The sequence below is a fragment of the Leucoraja erinacea genome, chromosome 6 (assembly GCF_028641065.1).
Source record: "Leucoraja erinacea ecotype New England chromosome 6, Leri_hhj_1, whole genome shotgun sequence".
NCBI lineage: Eukaryota > Metazoa > Chordata > Chondrichthyes > Rajiformes > Rajidae > Leucoraja > Leucoraja erinaceus.
This window is the reverse complement of record NC_073382.1, coordinates 23,100,537-23,119,046: the sequence shown is the minus strand read 5'-3', so window position 1 is coordinate 23,119,046 and position 18,510 is coordinate 23,100,537. Positions and strand designations below refer to the sequence as shown.

The 18,510-nt window shown below is 40.6% G+C and overlaps 1 protein-coding gene across 6 annotated transcripts in view; it reads right to left on the bottom strand.

Moving 5' to 3' along the window:
* bora (bora aurora kinase A activator) overlaps positions 1–18,510 on the bottom strand; it is a 30,327-nt gene that overhangs the window by 10,319 nt on the left and 1,498 nt on the right. For 4 of the 6 annotated variants that reach the window (XM_055636710.1, XM_055636709.1, XM_055636708.1 and 1 more), the window contains exons 2-12: positions 15,633–15,828; positions 12,619–12,725; positions 11,760–11,805; positions 11,245–11,326; positions 8,925–8,993; positions 6,943–6,999; positions 5,801–6,030; positions 4,888–5,041; positions 3,155–3,702; positions 2,815–2,964; positions 49–241 (exon numbers count right to left, since the gene is read on the bottom strand). In XM_055636710.1, the coding sequence (XP_055492685.1) occupies positions 49–241; positions 2,815–2,964; positions 3,155–3,702; positions 4,888–5,041; positions 5,801–6,030; positions 6,943–6,999; positions 8,925–8,993; positions 11,245–11,326; positions 11,760–11,805; positions 12,619–12,725; positions 15,633–15,797 (1,801 nt within the window). In that variant the 5' untranslated portion in view covers positions 15,798–15,828. Of the gene's footprint in view, positions 1–48; positions 242–2,814; positions 2,965–3,154; positions 3,703–4,887; positions 5,042–5,800; positions 6,031–6,942; positions 7,000–8,924; positions 8,994–11,244; positions 11,327–11,759; positions 11,806–12,618; positions 12,726–15,632; positions 15,832–18,510 lie in introns of all 6 variants that reach the window. The other 2 variants (XM_055636711.1, XM_055636707.1) reach the window with 2 other exon arrangements.

Here is an 18,510-nt window from a genome sequence, read left to right as displayed (position 1 = left end):
ACATCCCTCTATCTATAACTTCAAATGTTATATCTCAGAGATCCTTACCATTCTTTTTAAGTATTCTACTTAATGTTTGTTCACAAGAATTTTTCCAAGTATTCAGGTAACAAATGTTTTGGCTTAACACAATATCATGTGTTGTACACAGTCTGTTGACAGGAAAAGCCTTATTTAAATTAGTAGACGTGTTTATTCCTAATACGTCTTTGTTCTCTTTAAACTCCGAGGTAGGAAGATCCTGGAATTCAAAAAAAATGTGCATTACTTATTAACCAAGAAAAGTAATTTCAATTGGAGACTAAATTATTTGAATAACACGCAGACAAGTTGATTCATAGACAAAACATAGGCCCTCATGTGAATTAGACTCCTGCAGATGTAACATACCAAATTACATTCTAGATCTCCTATTCTTTTGTGGAGATCTATAATCTTCTCTTTATATACCTTTGCTAATTAAATTATTTAAAATTGATTTAAATGAATCAAAGTAAATCATTTCTGAATTCACTTTTCCTGTTTGTCATTAAAGTAACATGCTTTTAGATACAAGCTGAAGCAAAGAGGAGTTCAGTATAGGAGCAAAGAGGTCCTTCTGCAGTTGTACAGGGAGACCACACCTGGAGTATTGTGTGCGGTTTTGGTCCCCTAATTTGAGGAAGGACATTCTTGCTATTGATGGACTGCAGCGTAGGTTTACAAGGTTAATTCCTGGTATGGGGGGGTTGTCGTATGCTGAGAGAATGGAGCGGCTGGGCTTGTATACTCTGGAGTTTAGAAGGATGAGAGGAGATTTTATTGAAACATATAAGATTATTTAGGGTTTGGACACGCTAAGAGGCAGGAAACATGTTCCCGATGTTGGGGGAGTCCAGAACCAGGGGCCTCAGTTTAAGAATAAGGGGCAAGCCATTTAGAACGGAGACGAGGAAACACTTTTTCTCACAGAGAGTTGTGAGTCAGTGGAATTCTCTGCCTCAGAGGGCGGTGGATGCCGGTTCTCTGGATACTTTCAAGAGAAAGCTAGATAGGGCTCTTGAAGATAGCGGAGTCAGGGGATATGGGGAGAAGGCAGGAACAGGGGACTGATTGGGGATGATCAGCCATGATCACATTAAAATGGCGGTGCTGGCTCGAAGGGCCGAATGGCCTACTCCTGCACCTATTGTCTACTGTCAAACATTTTTTCGATGTTCCGCAAATATAAAGCCAACCATCATTAAGGACCATATGAATGGATAATCTGACAATATTTGCAAGCAGTTACATGTGTTTTTTCACATCACAGAAGTAATTCAGTGCAGAAAAGCCCCGGAAAATGTCCAGAAATTGTGTTTACAAAAGTTATAGAAGCTAATTCATGTGAAGATCTTGCAAAATACTATATCTGTATCCAGGATACTTCTTTAAAAAAGGACATAAGCTTTTGTTTTGGCCTTAAGTTTTTGAACTGCTAATTGATAAAGTAAAATCCTCTTAACCAAGGCTTTGTACAAAGTTTTATCATGTTTTATCCAATAAAGAAAACAACTGTTGGGGGCTTGGAATATTTGACATACACAGTATGTAAAGGCACAAAAGTGTCAAATTTTCACCAATGAGATGGGCAAGAAAACTAAGACCTAAGGATCACTAGATTAGACAATCACAAAATGGTAACCCTCCCCAAACCCCCACCACAAGGCACTGCAGATCAATTGACAGATTTAAACACTGCTTTCCTTTCCTCAGTCTGATTGAAATTACTGATGTCAAGCAACAAATTTGAGGCTGGCAATTGAATTGCTTGATTTCAGTTCGAATACTCAAATCGAATGAAAGCACAGAACGTATTCAAACCCATTTCAGGGGGCAACTTATAGTTAAGGAACTTTTAGGGGTCAGTGATGATTATACGTAGAATTATATTTAAAGACACCATGACATTTCTTCCTGATACCAAGATTTTAAAATGTATCAAATCAAACTGCAAAAGTTTGAGGTTTGAGTTGTTTCAGATTGATTGATCCCCCACATGATTGACTTATCCCACTCGTGTTTTGAGAGGCGAGGGACAATCCCCCCCCCCCCCCCCCCCCCCCCCCCCACCCCCCCCCCCCCCCTCCATGTTTTGTGAAACATGTTGCTGCAAAACCGCCCAGGTGGGCTTGCCTGCCCCGGGACTGGCTGTATCGCCCAGGTCGGCTGGCCGTAGTGCCCAGGTCCGCTGGCAGATCTGGCTGTAGCGCCCAGGTCGCCTGCGTGCCCCGAGACTGGCTGCGAAAACTAATGGGACAAAAAAATGCTTGCTGGCCAGATGATTTCAGGTTAAGGGCCGAATCCAGCCCGTGGGCCGTATGTTGCTGACCCCTGTCCTAGATGTTAGGCCTCATTGTGCCCCTCCATGTTTTAAAAGCGATTTCCGCCCGTGATTCTAAAACTTCATTAAGAAGCTATGACACTAAGCAAGCAATGGCTAACATCTCCAAAAGCTTTTTATAAAATGTCACATCAGAGATTATGAAACAAAATTAGAGCAAATAGGAATCGGGCATATACTGGCATGGATTGGGGTTTGGTCAACAGATACAGACTTGAATATAGGAATACATGGTTCATTTTAAGATTGGAAAGTATAGTAACACTAATTTCCCAGAGTTTAAAACAAGAAGCCCATAGAAATTAATAAAGTGCTCTAATATATTTTGAAACATGCAACCTTTCGATCACCTATCAAATTTGTTCAAAACCAAACAAAATATAAGCTTTCATTTGGTAACATGCAGTCGCTTATCATATGCAATTCATAGAAATAAACAAAGCAGCACATACCAGAAGAGGTTTTGGATCAAGCTTATTTAGAGGTAAAGTTCCAACTAGTGTCTGTGGTTCTAAATGCTCTTTATCAAGCTGGCTATCTGTTCCAATAACATCCGCTATGTTACTCGCAGAAGTGGCTTGTGTATTATATCCACTATCAGCCTGTTGAATTTAAAAACAAAATTAATACAAGTAAAATTGCTAACTACCTGAAAATTTCAGTAACATGCATATTTATAATGTCCAATCACATGTAAATCCAGACAAAATAAAACAAAACTAAAGTGCGACTATTTTTAGACCGTTCTTGAGCAGCAGCTTACAATCAAACTGCTCAAAACATTATCCTTACCTGGATACTAATGCTCTCAAAAGGAATCGCACTGCTTTCTGCTAATGGTGACGAATACAGATGAGGGCTATCCACATTAAATGCAATTCCAGTCATTGAACTAGTTATTGGGATACTAATATTTGCTATGTTTCCCTTTATCCAAATGCTATCAATCCCTTCATTTGTTCCCAGATCTGCCATATCAACAGTATGATCTTCGTTCTCATCTTCAAGGGCCATTGTGTTTTCACTGATCAAAAGCTTGCGAGACATAATGCAATTTGTTTTACTGTCTGCTTTGAGAAATGAAGATAACGTTGCATCCATTTCAGGCTGCTTGTTAGTTTCTGCCGCAGAATGGATTCTCTCATCAACTCTGTATTCATGTGGAAAAGTTATCTTATCGGGAGGCGTGTGACAAAGAATATGCAGCCTGGGATTCACAGGAGGGCATGTTTTAATAGGTGAACATCCTTCTATGAAAGGAGATGCTGTACAGTGGTCGAAGTTCCCTTCCAAGATCACTGCAGGAGTAACAGGAGACATGAAAGCAAAATCCTTCCCTCCTGCAGAAAAGGAGACAAACAAGATTTGCCAATATCAGAAGGTATTTTAGAAAATTATCCACACCACAAAGAGAATAAGTGAAAGATATGCATTGCTCAAATGGCACAATATAACATTATAAATATATGGAAAATTTAAATGTGGTTAGTAGTTAAAAAACAATCAAGTATAATGTTGTTGCCAAATTCCTTGGTGATATTTCTTAGTGCAAGTTCGCACCGTGAGCTTTGCACTAATAACAAACTTCTACGAAATTGTTAACTTTCCAAATGAGCAAACTATAGTAAACCCTCACAATAATGCACGAGGGGGGAATGGTGGCCGTTATTGCCGATCGTCCGCCATAACCGGGTGTGGGGGGGAAAATATTAATGTTTACCCACAAGGCTGGGTGGGAAGAAGGGATGTCGGATAAAGGGATAAACCAGTGGGAATTCACAGAGCAGGGAGCCGCAGAGCCCGTCGCCCCACATGCAGTGCACCGGGGACGGGCCCGGAAATCAAGCCACCTTCCTGCTGCTCACTCTCTCCACTCCCACAACCGGAAGCAAGCCATGTGCCACCATTTCATTGGGGAACTTGGCAGAAATGGGGGACGGTACAATGGAAGCCTCGCGCCATTACCAGGCGACTGAAACGCGCATGGCCAGGCGACACAGGAAGAGTGGTGCATGCTGCCTCTGCATCCAACACCCCAGGACCTCGCTTTGTGGCAGCCGCTGCAAGCCCCATGCCCAATGCAACAATTATCAAGAGCATTTTATTGCTCGCTCAATCCCCACCACCATCTTTCCGCTGTGCTGCACGTCTATAACCAAAATGCATTATATAAAGGTCTGTAATTGAGAGGGTTTACTGTAAATGCAATAGTAAATAATAATGGCAAAGATTCCAAATTTATCAACATCTAAATAACAAACTTGGAAACATGAGCCTGTCATGGGCTTCTAAAGTCTGTTTTAGCAACCTGGATTGCTCCAAGATAAATCAGATTAAAATACTGTTATATTGTAAAAAAACACACCAATCCACCGAAATGATTTTGCTATCATAATTCAAATGAGTTTTCATGATTATTTTTGTGCAAATAGAAGGAGTATACAAGAACAGATTTCAAATGTTGCCACTTAGAATGGTTGCTTATATTTACCACTTCTAATTTCTAAATAATGTTAAGTTCAAACCTGAAAATGGTATTCTGTCAAACTGAAGTCCAATCGGAGACAAAGCTGGTGTTACAGGATTTGGAGAAAACTTCTCTGGAAACATGGGGCTTGTATTGCTCCCTAAACTGTACGCTCTTCCTGCACCTTGGATAGGACTTGATGAAAATTGCCCCTAAAATTGACAAGGGTGGGTTTATGTAAACTGTGTTGCATTTATGTTCTTCAATTTTCTAGGGCGAGAGCACTTACTTCACCCAAAATGTATTATTTTTAAAAAAACATGGCCCCTTCCCCTCCCCGATAATCAATTACAAGCTTGAGTGAAAAATAAATCTTTCAGATAATTTTCTGAGGCACTTCCCATGAATTTCAAATTCAATTGTACATTTTGATAGTAATAATGAGAAGATTTGTTTTTAACCAAAGCAAAAAATACCTGAACAGCTAACTTTAAGATAGACTAACTTTGCCAGCATTCTTACTTCCTTCCCTTTTACTGAAAGAATAATCTATAACTAGCATTGTCTAGTATTTCATTAATCAAACTATGAATTATGCAGTTAATAAAAAGAGTAAAGCTCAGTTAGTCTCCAAAATAATTAAAATAAATTTAGATTTGCTATCTTTGAGTTAGCTTGTAATCTATCTCCATGTAACCTGCAAGGCTCCTGAAGCAGGTTGGCAACATGTGACCATGGTATTGCGAATGCTGCTCCATAAATGCCTGGCAAGAGGAAATTTAACAATGAACCCATGTTTACCCGCACCACTTATTCCTTGTCAAATCTTGTGGGGAGGTTCTCCAGAGCTAGAGAACCATAGCCACTAACCTCGTACACAGTATATTATAACTATACATTCTATATTACTTTCCCCTTATACATTTCAGTCTGGTTTCAAAAATAATGTTAGAAACAAATAGAGTACTTACAGAACTAGGAGTTTTTATAGTACTCTTACATAGAACTGGAGAGGACTCCAAAGAACACAGATGTCCATGGGATTGGATAGGACCAGCACAATTACTTTCCTCTGGAGAAGGGAGGAACGAGCCATCAGAGCAACTTCTTTCACCATCTATAAATAGTTTCCTTCGAAGCGAAGAGGCACTTAAACTTTCATGCAACTGGTCAGCAGACTCTTCTGATTTATAGTATTCACCTGCACACAGAGAAAGGTAACTTCAGTTAGCATTGTTGAAAACATACAGTACAATTAAAGAAAAGTGCTTGAGATCAATCATACTTTTCACTATCAAGGAAATTCTCTAACAGGACTTCCAAACAATCCCAATTACAGGAAGCAAATACGTGCTATATAGATCATTAAAACACCACGGTGACGATTTCAGAATGGATGAGAGCAGCTCAATTCTCATAAACAAAATGTAAAGTAATCGGAATCTGACCTGATTTACCTCTAGGTAGGTACATAAACCAACCTCATTTTGAAATGTGGTATTAATACATTAAAATTATATTGCAATGAACAAAATCTAAGTGGTTGGCAAATTGAAGCAGTTTTCCCCAATGTCTTTTCTATCACTTCAATGATCAGAATTAAATCATTCAATTTCTCATCACATACATGTAATATGAACTCTTTTTTTTTTTTTTAATCACCCTTATTAACTTATCCATGTTTGCAAGTAGATTAACTAAATGTACTATTTCAAACTTTTAATATTGAAATAAGGAAGCACTGAGATATTTTTTTGTTAATTTGTTTATAATGAATCAAACCTATTTTTAGTATCTCAAATTTGATGCTAAATGGAAATTCATTTCTTCATAAAGGAACTCACACATGAAGAACTATGTTTTAAAGGCTGTAATTAAACAGCATTATCCCATCCATGTGAATTATTTTTATCAATGATCAGCAAACAGAAATATGTGACATTCACTACTAATTATGTGACCTTATTTACAAATAAAATGGACCCATGAACAAGGTTATTTGATAGTATAAATGACATTCAAGTAAAGGTGGTATCAAAGAAGTGAGTCTTATTTCTTCATATTTTTGAAACTGCACGTTAACAACCAGCTAATCCTTTTTTTAAAATATTACCTATCATTTGTTCTAGATCAAAGTCCACAGGTAATGACAATAAGGTTTGACAAGCTGCTGCAAAGGAAAATAGAAACATGATTATTAAACGAATTGCATTAAAGTGCTTATTCATATTTACAGCAAATACTAATTTTGTGTTTGCAGTCGGAAGATAATTTTGTTTTACTCTCATTGTATAGAAATTGAACATATTGGAGAGGCACATAATTTTCCAATTTTTCAGGTAAACTTATGTTTAGCCATTATTTATGCATCCATATTTATCATGCAACTGGCATAAATAATATTAAGATCTTTCATAAAATGTGCAATGGCGAATTTTATTTCAAGTGTTGTACAAAATAAGCATGAAAATACACAGTTAATTTATTTGCCTTTATATACAAGGAAGCGTAGCTGTCGGCTGATTATCAGCAACATTGTCTTTAAAGATTTGGCACAATGTGGTGAAGTGGTCATTCATTTCCCCTGTATTTTACATTCATATTGTTTGGCGTTAAAGCATAAAATTGCAGTGCAAAACATTATTATTTAAACGGGTAAGGAGGTGTTGTTCAGCGATTTATCTGAATACATATACATGCACACATATATATATATATATATACACGAGTACATGTGTGTGATATACAGTAATGTATTTTAAATAATTCTATTGCAACCTGCATATTCATGTAAGCAGCAGCCTCAGTCCCCGTGGATGCTAGATGGCGGAATTTACTGTAAGTGTAGTTGCACCATAGGAAATGAAGGAACTTTTTATCAAGACTAAACGTGATTACCAAAAACACGAGTCAGGAAAGAGTCAAGAGTGTTTTATTGTCATATGTACCGAAACGGAACAATGACATTTTTACTTATGTGGGCAAATTAGGAGCCAAATTCAAAATCAAGTTAATGAGCATTGAAAGTTGATTAAGGATATCTACAATAGAATTATTACAAATTGATTGAAATGAAAAATTGAGTGAATGCGAAAGGGAATGTAGTAAACATTGTGCAGCTAAGATTTTCAAAAATAGAACATAAAAAGGATACAAAAGCAGGTTAATTGACCAGAAACACAGAATAATATTGAGGATTACTTAGGATGGAAAATAGTTTGAAGTAGTCTATTTCATATTTGAAGTCTGATGCACTTTTCTTCCAAATCTACTATGAAGTTACATGATTTGATGGGGAATATGCTGACTTTTCTAAAAAGGGGTAAAAAGTTGCCAAATTAATAACAAATGCCATATTAATGCAATAAATTTCTTAGGCTATACATTTCTGGAAGTAAGAATAAGAACGGAGTATACACTTGTATAAAGGAATTGAAGCATGTGGATTAACAGAGAACTAGGGGTGCCAAGTGATCATTACAAGTGAAGAAAGATAAAGCAATTGAAAAGTAAAAAACTTTGATGCAGTTATGACCAGAAATTCCTAGTCACCTGAAATAAAAAAATTAAATAAAATAAAAGTGGGATTAGACTATGTAGCTTTTCTGAAGAATGATACGTTTTGTGCGGTAAAGTTTAGGTTGGTGTTTTACTTCAGTTATAAAATACATTAAAAATATACTATCTTCATGATAATTCAATCCCACTTTCATTGCTTACTATTTTACCAATGTATTAAGAATCACTAGTCGGGTGCATGAAGTAACAACATTCATCATGTGGAAATTTGTGATTCATCAAACTTAAAATAAATAGTAGTTTTTTAAGATTAAGAAAATTCATATAGTATTATATCTGGGATAATTATCAGTGAGGAGAAGTCTACAGTGTGGGCCAAAGTAAAATAGGCAGTTTTGCGTCTCAAAAGTATCATTTAGCATTGTTTAATAGAAACTAACTTAATGTAAACATGAAGTAATTGCTTAATTCGTTATTATATTCAGGTATTAGACCGTTAATTAAAAATTGATTTTTTTGGACACAATTTAAATCAATGGTGTTCAAACTACATGCTATTACATGATAACCACTAACCATTATGCTTCTCAGGTAACACATTAGATTCTTTCGTGTAAACTGAAGAATTCCTATTCCAGGATGAGCCTGAAAGGAAGCAAAAAGGAACTTTATTTTTTTACCTATGCATTATATATCGTTACATTCTTTGAAAATTCCGGAAATAATCCCACAACTACTACCACAAAAACTTCCCTTTGCATTTGGATATCATATATTATTAATCTTAGATAAATATTGATTTCGGCAAAATTTCTCAAGCAAAGTATGTGACTTCAAAAATAATTTTGTGGGCAGTGCAAGCAGCATTCTTAAGTACTCTATTCACATGGAATCTGGAACAAAGAACAAACAGCTGGAAAAACTCTGTGAGAAAGGTCGACCCGAAACGTCACCCATTCCTTCTCTTCAGGGATGCTGCCTGTCCCACTGAGTTACTCCAGCTTTTTGTGTCATCTTCAGCTGGTGGGACTCATCAGAACTGTATCTGGGGATGCATGGGATAGTTGGACTTCAAGACCTTGATCAGTAGTTGCTGCTCCAGTCACATCTCTGATCCCCAATTATCATACAGACAGCCCACTGCCATTACCCTGCAGAACACATTTGGTGCGGCACGGTTGCACAGCGGTAGAGTTACTGCTTTACAGCACCAGAGTCTATGGACAAATCCTGATTACGGGGGCTATCTGTACAGAGTTTGTATGTTCTCCCCACGACCATGTGGCTTTTCCGTGGGTGCTCATTTCCTTTCACACTCCAAAGATGTATAGGTTTGGAGATAAATTGGCTTCGGCAAAAAAATATACTGTGCCCTCCATAATGTTTGGGACAAAGACCCGTCATTTATTTATTTGCCTCTGTACTCCACAATTTGAGGTTTGTAATAGAAAAAATGTTTGGCTAATGTCTCTAACAATTGTATTCGTGTTTCTCAGTCTCATAATGGCTTCTTTGACTTTCATTGACACAAATTTGGTCCTCATGTTGATAAACAGCAATAAAAGTTTCAAAAGGTGATTGAAAGACTAGGTGCTGAGAGCTCTCTTAGTGTATACCTGCATTAAGGGGGCAATTAAAGACACCTGAGCAATTACAAACACCTGTTAAGCCATGTGTCACAAACATTATGGTGTCCGGAAATGGGATGACTATGTATAAACACAGCTGCAATGTTTACATGGTGAAATCAAAATGTATAAAAACGGCCTTTAATAAAATTTGACAATGTGCACTTTCACCACATGTGATTTTTTTCTATTACAAATCTCAAATTGTGATGCACAGAGGCAAATAAATAAATGTGTCCTTGTCCCAAACATTATGGAGGGCACTGTAAAGTGTCCCTAGTGTGTAGTGGCTAGTGCAGATCGCTGGTCGGCACGGACTTGGTGAGCCAAAGGGCCTATGACCACATTGTATCTCACAACTAAACTCTGAATCATGAGAGTTCCTGGTGTTTAAATCTTCTATGCTGGGAATCAGACATGAACCCCTAACAGAAGTCCCGCAAGAATACACCCCCCCCCCCCCAGCTTTGTGCAGAGGCTGGCTCCTATGTTTTCCCACCTCCTTCTTTTGGGCGCTCAGAAGGTGCTGCCTTCCCCACTCTTTGGCCGCACAGTTCTCCCCAGCCTGGTGTTTTCTCCATTGTACAAACTCAACAGACATTTGGGGAGAACTGAGAATAAGAAAGACAGCTTCCATAACATTCAACAAAAGGTGATGAGGAGAGACAAGAAGATCCCGATGATTCATTATTACAAGGATACTGCTAATCTAAGGTATTACAAGGATTCTGCCAATGTAATGGCCTGCCCATCACCAGCTCACGAATGCTACCCCTGCATCGAGCAACTCATTGCTGCAGGGGCACCAACGTAGGGCAGGAGTTCATAACAAGATTCCTGCTCAACAGCAAGTAGCAGAAAGATTTATGCCAGGGTTCTGGCACCCAAGATTCAAGCAGAGCTGCTGAAAGGGTTGGCGTTTGTTGCAGCCTTCCAACATAGCAGTACTGAGGAAGGGTCTGCGGAAGGGTCTTGACCCGAAACGTCACCCATTCCTTCTCTTCAGAGATGCTGCCTGTCCCGCTGAGTTACTTCAGCTTTTTGGTCTAGCTTCGGTTAAAACCAGCTTCTGCAGTTCCATCTTACACTCTAAACGTAATGATGTAGTTTGGTTTAAATTCCATTTGCGTGACATCCATTAGTACTTTGAGCACTGTGCAAAGTACCAATGTTCTCTGTTTTTTTAGAAACTGAGCTTTTAAATATTATTTTAATTTGATACCAGGGACACAATCAGAAAAAAAATAGCTATTTAAAAAAAACCTCACATTTGGTTCGATGAAACTGTGGAAATGGTTTCCCCTCAGTTTGAGTCCAAGGAGAAGGTACAATGACACTATTAGAAAAAAACTAGAAAAATTCAAGTCAGATAAACAGAATTTTAGAACAAATGTTAGAATTAAACTTTTTTCAAGTTTGAAATAATAATAAAACAATAACACTGAATAAATTCCTATGATTTTAAGATTTCAAATGACATTCCTCCCATGGAGCGTGCTAAAGGCCAAGATATTAAATCAGCTAAAATGAATAATCAAATATCTATATTAAGTGATTACTGAACGGTATACACGTTCATTGATAAAGGATCTTAAGTATTTTTAAATAATTGTTATCTTACAAAATATCCGCATATGTGCATAAACTGCGAGTATGAATCTGTTAAGAGTTAGAAATGGTCACTATAAAATATTTTTTAACAATGATAGTACACGGTTGTTTATGAATCACAACTACCCCCCCCCCCCCCCCCCCCATCCACCAATTTGACCCAAGTACTCACCTCTTCAATGGCTTTTTGGTTTTTTGCCTCAATCTCATTATCTAATCTAAACACACAAACAAAAAGAATAAGAACATTTGTTTGCTGATTTTGAATCAACTTTTCCTCAATAGAAAATCCAATAATTCTAAATGCTCTTTTAAACCTTTAAACCCCACCTCTGAACTACAGATTATTCTATTATTCGATTAGAAACATTAACTCCCTTACACTGCAAATAATAAATGAGAATATTTTCTGTGTGTGCAAAATACAATGAATATATCTGAACTTAGAATATTCTATGTGTAGGAAGGAACTGCAGATGCTGGTTTAAACCAGAAATTGACACAAAAAGCTGGAGTAACTCAGCAGGACAGGCAGCATGTCTGGAGAGAAGGAATGGGTGATGTTTCAGGTCTGAAGAAGGGCCTCGACCCGAAACATCACTCATTCCTTCTCTCCAGAGATGCTGCCTCTCCCACTGAGTTACTCCAGATGCTTGTGTTCTTTAGAACATTCTATTATCTTAAAATATGGAAATAACCGTTTTTGTTGAATACAGCATAAATACATTCAAAATTGTAAGCATAATATGCAAATCAACCAATCCATTACACAATCCCACAGAACAAACAAGTACAATGTTACACAGAAAATCCTATGGTTGACTAAATGAACATATACTAATTCAGAAGAAGGAACTAGAAGGCTCAAACTATTGATCAGATTTGAAAATAAGAAAGAAAATGTCTCAAGTCTTTTCACACTAAAAGTATACAATTTTAACAGTATTGCATAAGTAGAGAACATCATCTCACACACACTTTAATCAAATGAATACACCTGACGTAAATCTTTTCAGGATAAAACTGCTGACCTGATGCAGCTCATATATGCTGATTGTTGGTGAACATCTTCTGGATCAATATCAATTGGATGTAAAATGGCAAGCTCACCAATGGACCATTTAAATTTTCCAGGAGTCTAAATAAGGAAAGTAGAGTATGTTCAATCTAGATTTTATAAATTGTTTTCAGGACTATTTACAGCCACAAGAATCTGGATTAAGATGAATAGACAACTTTCAAATGGAAGGGATTTTAATTCTGAGAAAAATCAAAATATTCAAGAAAATTTGAAAACTCTGATAGAACATCAGTACAGATGCACTCTGATACAACATCTGTATTGTGGCCTTCAGTCCACAAAGTCTATGCCAAATATGATGTCAAGTTAAACTATTCTCTTCTGCATGCAAGTGATCCATATCGTTCCAGTCACTGCATATCCACGTGCCTATCGAAAAATCTCTTAAATACCACTATCGTATCTAGCTCAACCACCACCCCAGTCATTGAGTTCCAGGCACTCACCACTGTGTAAAAAAAACTCTCTGCACATGTCCTTTACATCCTGCCCCTCTCACTTTAACGCTATGCATTTAATCTTGACATTTCCACCCTGGGAAAATGTTCGGACTGACTACCCCATCTATGCCTCTCATAATTTTATATTTCAGCCAGGTCCCCACTCAGCCTCCCATGAACCAGTGAAAACAACCCAAATCTGTCCAATCTCTCCAGTCACTCTACACCTCCATCCCCCACCAGGAGGGTCTTAAAGCCCTCCATTTCTTTCTTGACCGCAGATCCAACCAATCCCCGTCTACTGATACTCTCCTTCGCCTAGCGGAGCTGGTCCTTACCCATAACAACTTTACGTTTGACTCCTCCCATTTCCTCCAAATAAAAGGCGTAGCTATGGGCACGCACATGGACCCAACCTATGCCTGCCTCATTGTAGGGTAGGACGAACAATCTTTGTTCGAGGCGAACCATGGCTCTATCCCCGAACTCTACCTCCGCTACATCGACGACTGCATTGGTGCTACCTCCTGCACCCATACACAACTCACTGGCTTCATCCATTTCACCACTAACTTCCACCCGGCACTCAAATACACCCAGACCATTTCCACCATTTCTGGACCTCGCTATTTCAATCGCAGGTGATAGATTACTGACCAACATCTACTATAATCCCATGGCCATCTGGACTACACTCCATCCCCTACTGCCAATTCCTCCGTTTATACCGCACCTGCACCCAGGATGAGGTGTTCCACACCCGGGCATCGGAGATGTCCTTATTCTTCAGGGAACGGGGGCTCCCTTCTTCTACTATAGATGAGGCTCTCACCAGGGTCTCTTCTATACCCCATAACTCTGCTCTGACTCCCCATCCCCCCCACTAGTCCCCCTTGTCCTCACCTTCCGCCCTACCAGCCGTCATGGACAACAAATAATCGTCCAACATTTTCGCCACCTCCAATGGGATCCCACCACTGGCCACATCTTCCCATTCCTCCCTGTCTGCTTTCCGCAGAGACCGCTCCCTCTGTAACTGCCTGGTCAATTCGTCCCTTCACACCCAAACTACCCCCTCTTCTGGCACTTTCCCTTGCAACCGCAGGAAATGCTACACTTATCGCTTTACCTTCCCCCTTGACTCCATTCAAGGACCCAAGCAATCTTTCCAGGTGTGGCAGAGGTTCACCTGTACCTCCTCCAACCTCATCTATTGCATCCGCTGCTCTAGGTGTCAGCTGCTCTACATCGGTGAGACCAAACGTAGGCTTGGCGATCGCTTCGCACAACACCTCCACTCGGTTCGCAATAACCAACCTGATCTCCCGGTGGCTCAGCACTTCAACGCCCCCTCCCATTCCAATCCAACCTTTCTGTTCTGGGCCTCCTCCATGGCCAGTGTGAGGCCCACCGTAAATTGGAGGAGCAGCACCTCATATTTCGCTTGGGCAGTTTACACCCCAGCTGTGTGAACATTGACTTCTCCAATTTCAGGTAATCCCTGCTTTCTCCTCCCGTTCTCAGCTCTCACTCGGCCCACTGTCTCCGCCTCTTCCTTTCTTCTTCACATCCCCCCCACCCTCGCGTCAGTCTGAAGAAGGGTCTCGACCCGAAACGTTGCCTATTTCCTTCGCTCCATAGGTGCTGCCTCACCCGCTGAGTTTCTCCAACATTTTTGTCTACCTTCTAATACCCTCTAAGCTGGGGAACATTCTGGTAAATCTCTTCTGCACCCTCTCCAATGCCTCCGCAGCCTACCAGAACTACATACAATACTCCAAATGCGGCCTCATCAAAGTTCTATAAACCTGCAACATGATTTCCTGACTCTTATACTCAATGTTGTGACTGATGAAAGAGAGCATACTATACACCTTCTTTACCACTCTACCTGTGTTACCATTTCAGGGAGTAATGTTCTTGGACCCCAATATCCCTCTGTACATCAATACTGCAAAACATCTTGCCATTAAATGTATATTTACCCCTCACATTCAACCTCCCAAATTGCAATATTTCACACTTGCACAAATTAAGTGATAATACCATCACTTCTGTAGCCGATCGATATCCGCTGTAACTTTGACATATCTCCAAACTTATCAACCAATTTTTCTACTTTTACAAGAAAAGCCTTCCTTCACCGAATTTTTATCCATTTGACTCTCCTCGGCTGACTAACGCTGAAAAACTAACTTTCATTGCTAACAGCAAATCCTTTTTTAGGATATTGCTTTTTTTTTAATAATTGTAGAAATCATTTCCTTACAATACAAACAAAGTAAAAATTGTACAGCAAAAAAAAACTCACGATACAGGTAATTTGAAATAATCTAAAATGCCACAAAACATCAGACAATCAAAGGAAGCATTTTCATGTAATTGACTTCTGATACAAAATCATCAACTAATATCTATAAATTCTATCTTTGCCTCCACCAGTCAAGCACTTTTACCATTTTATGTTTTAATTATATAAAATACTGTATGGCCGAGTAGTGTTAAGGACATGAAAATGACTAACATCAGAATCGGGGTTTTTCACCAGTCTGAAGACAGAAGGGCTGGGAATCACCGACTTGTGCAGTCTTGCATAATCGCTGGGACTCTCAAAAGGGTTCAAGACAGGAGGCCGCCCTGGTGTTTCAGGAGTTATGTGCAACTTTGTCTCATTCTTCACTTCTCCCATTCTTTAAAAGCAGCTTTCCACTTTCAATCAACTTTAGGTGAAACAGAAGCATATACATTAAAAGTAAACAAATTATAAAGTGCGAAGAAAGATTAAAAAAAAAACGTTATCTCTGATACACAGTGGGAATTTCTACTTCCCCCTCTCCCTGTTTACTAACACCGACCTTTCCCCATCTCTAACCGTTTAACCCCCTCTACTGATTTCTCCCCTTTACCTCTCTCTCCCATTTTACCCCCCCATGTCCCTCCCCAATATCTCTCAATGCCACTCCCTCCTTTATCCTCCTCTCACTCATGCGTTTGACTGTCATTTGTACCAGCAAGGGAACAATGGAATTCCTGTTGCAATTCCCTCCCTTTTATACCCACTTCTCCCTGCCAGACCCTCTCCATCCATCCCCCATTACTCTTCTCTACCTCGTCCTCCTTTACCTCTATCAATCTCTCTCCTTTATTCGTTATTTCTCCCTCCTTTACTCATCCATCTCTCCCTCCTGCACCTCTCGTTCTTTCCTGTACACCTCTATCTATCTATCTCTCTTCCTCTCCTTTACCTCTCATTCCTCCTGTACTCCACTATCTCTTTCTCTACCTCACCTTTTATTCCCGCCTGTACCCTTCTATCGACTTCCCTCCTATGCCTCTATCTATCACTCTTCCTAATCGTTTACCTCTCGTTCCTTCCTGTACCCCTGTATACCATCCCTTCCTGCACCGATCGATATCCCACCTGTACCCTATCTCTTCCCATATTTGCATTCCCTTCTGTATCAATCTATCTCTCCTACTTTTACATCCTCCTGCTTCTCTCACCCCTTACCTTTCCTTTATCCCCTCCCCTCCCCCTGTACCCCTCACCCTCTGAAAACTGACCCACCTCCTAACAGCTCATCTCTTTTTAGCCCCACCCTTTTAAAAAAAAATTGTAGAAACTCTCTCACCTTCCTACAAACCCTTCAGTCTCCTACCTGTAAAAAACACCCCCCTGCAGGTATTTGAAACAATAACAGAAAATGCCCCTCACCAGACAATCAAAGAAACATTTTCATGTAATTGACTTCTGATACAAAATCATCAACTAATATCTATAAATTCCATCTTTGCCTCCACCAGTCAAGCACTTTTACCATTTTATGTTTTAATTATATAAAATACTGTATGGCCCAGTAGTGTTAAGGACATGAAAATGACTAACATCAGAATCGGGGTTTTTCACCAGTCTGAAGACAGAAGGGCTGGGAATCACCGACTTGTGCAGTCTTGCATAATCGCTGGGACTCTCAAAAGGGTTCAAGACAGGAGGCCGCCCTGGTGTTTACCCCTTCACCCAACTTTGTCCCATTCTTCACTCCTGTACCCTTTAAAAGCAGCTTTCCCCTCACCAATCAACTTTAGGTACCCAGAAGCATATACATTACCCCTAAACGCCCACCTCCTGAAGAAAGATTAAAAAAAAAAAACGTATCTCTGATACACCCCTCCTGTACCCCCCCTCTCCCCCTTTACTAACCCTCACCCCCCCCTCCTGTAACCGTTCACCCCCACCTCCTGTATTTCTCCCCTTACCCCCCCCCCCCCCATGTACCCCTCCCCAATATCCCTCAATGCCACTCCCTCCTTACCCCCTCACCCTCACCTCCTCACCCGTTCACTGTCATCCTGTACCCCTCAAGGGAACAATGGAATTCCTGTACCAATTCCCCCCTTTTGTACCCCTCTTCCACACCCTGCCTGTACCCCTCCATCCATCCCCCATTACCCCTCTACCCACACCTCCTGTACCTCTATCACCCACTCTCCTGTACCCGTTACCCACCCCTCCTTTACCCATCACCCTCTCCCTCCTGCACCTCTCGTTCACACCTCCTGTACACCTCTATCTACCTCTCTTCTGTACCTCCTTTACCCTCATTCCTCCTGTACCCCCACTATCTCCTCCTCTACTCACCTTTCCCACCCGCCTGTACCCTTCTATCGACTTCCCTCCTATGCGTCTATCTATCACTCTTCCTCCTCGTTTACCTCTCGTTCCTTCCTGTACCCCTCTATCTGCCTCCCTCCTGCACCCCTCTATCTCCCACCTGTACCCTATCTCTCTCCCTCACTTTGCATTCCCTTCTGTATCTATCTATCTCTTCCTCCCTTGTTTCCTCCTGCTTCTCTCACCCTTACCTTTCTCCCCTTTCCCCCTGTACCCCTCACCCTCTTCACCTGACCCACCTCCTATACCCCTCATCTCTCTGTGCCCCACCCTCTCCCCAAAAACCCCGAACCTCTCTCACCTTCCTCCTGTACCCTTCATCTCCTCCTGTATCCCTCACCCCCCTCCTGTATCCTTCACACACCTCCTGTACCCCTCACCCCCCTCCTGCATCCCTCACCCGCCTCCCGTACCCCTCACCCACACCTCCTGTACCCCTCACCCACACCTCCTGTACCCCTCACCCACACCTCCTGTACCCCCCACCCACACCTCCTGTACCCCCCACCCCCACACCTCCTGTACCCCTCACCCCCACACCTCCTGTACCCCTCACCCCCCCTCCTGTACCCCTCACCCACACCTCCTGTACCCCTCACCCACACCTCCTGTACCCCTCACCCACACCTCCTGTACCCCTCACCCACACCTCCTGTACCCCTCACCCACACCTCCTGTACCCCTCACCCACACCTCCTGTACCCCTCACCCACCCTCCTGTACCCCTCAC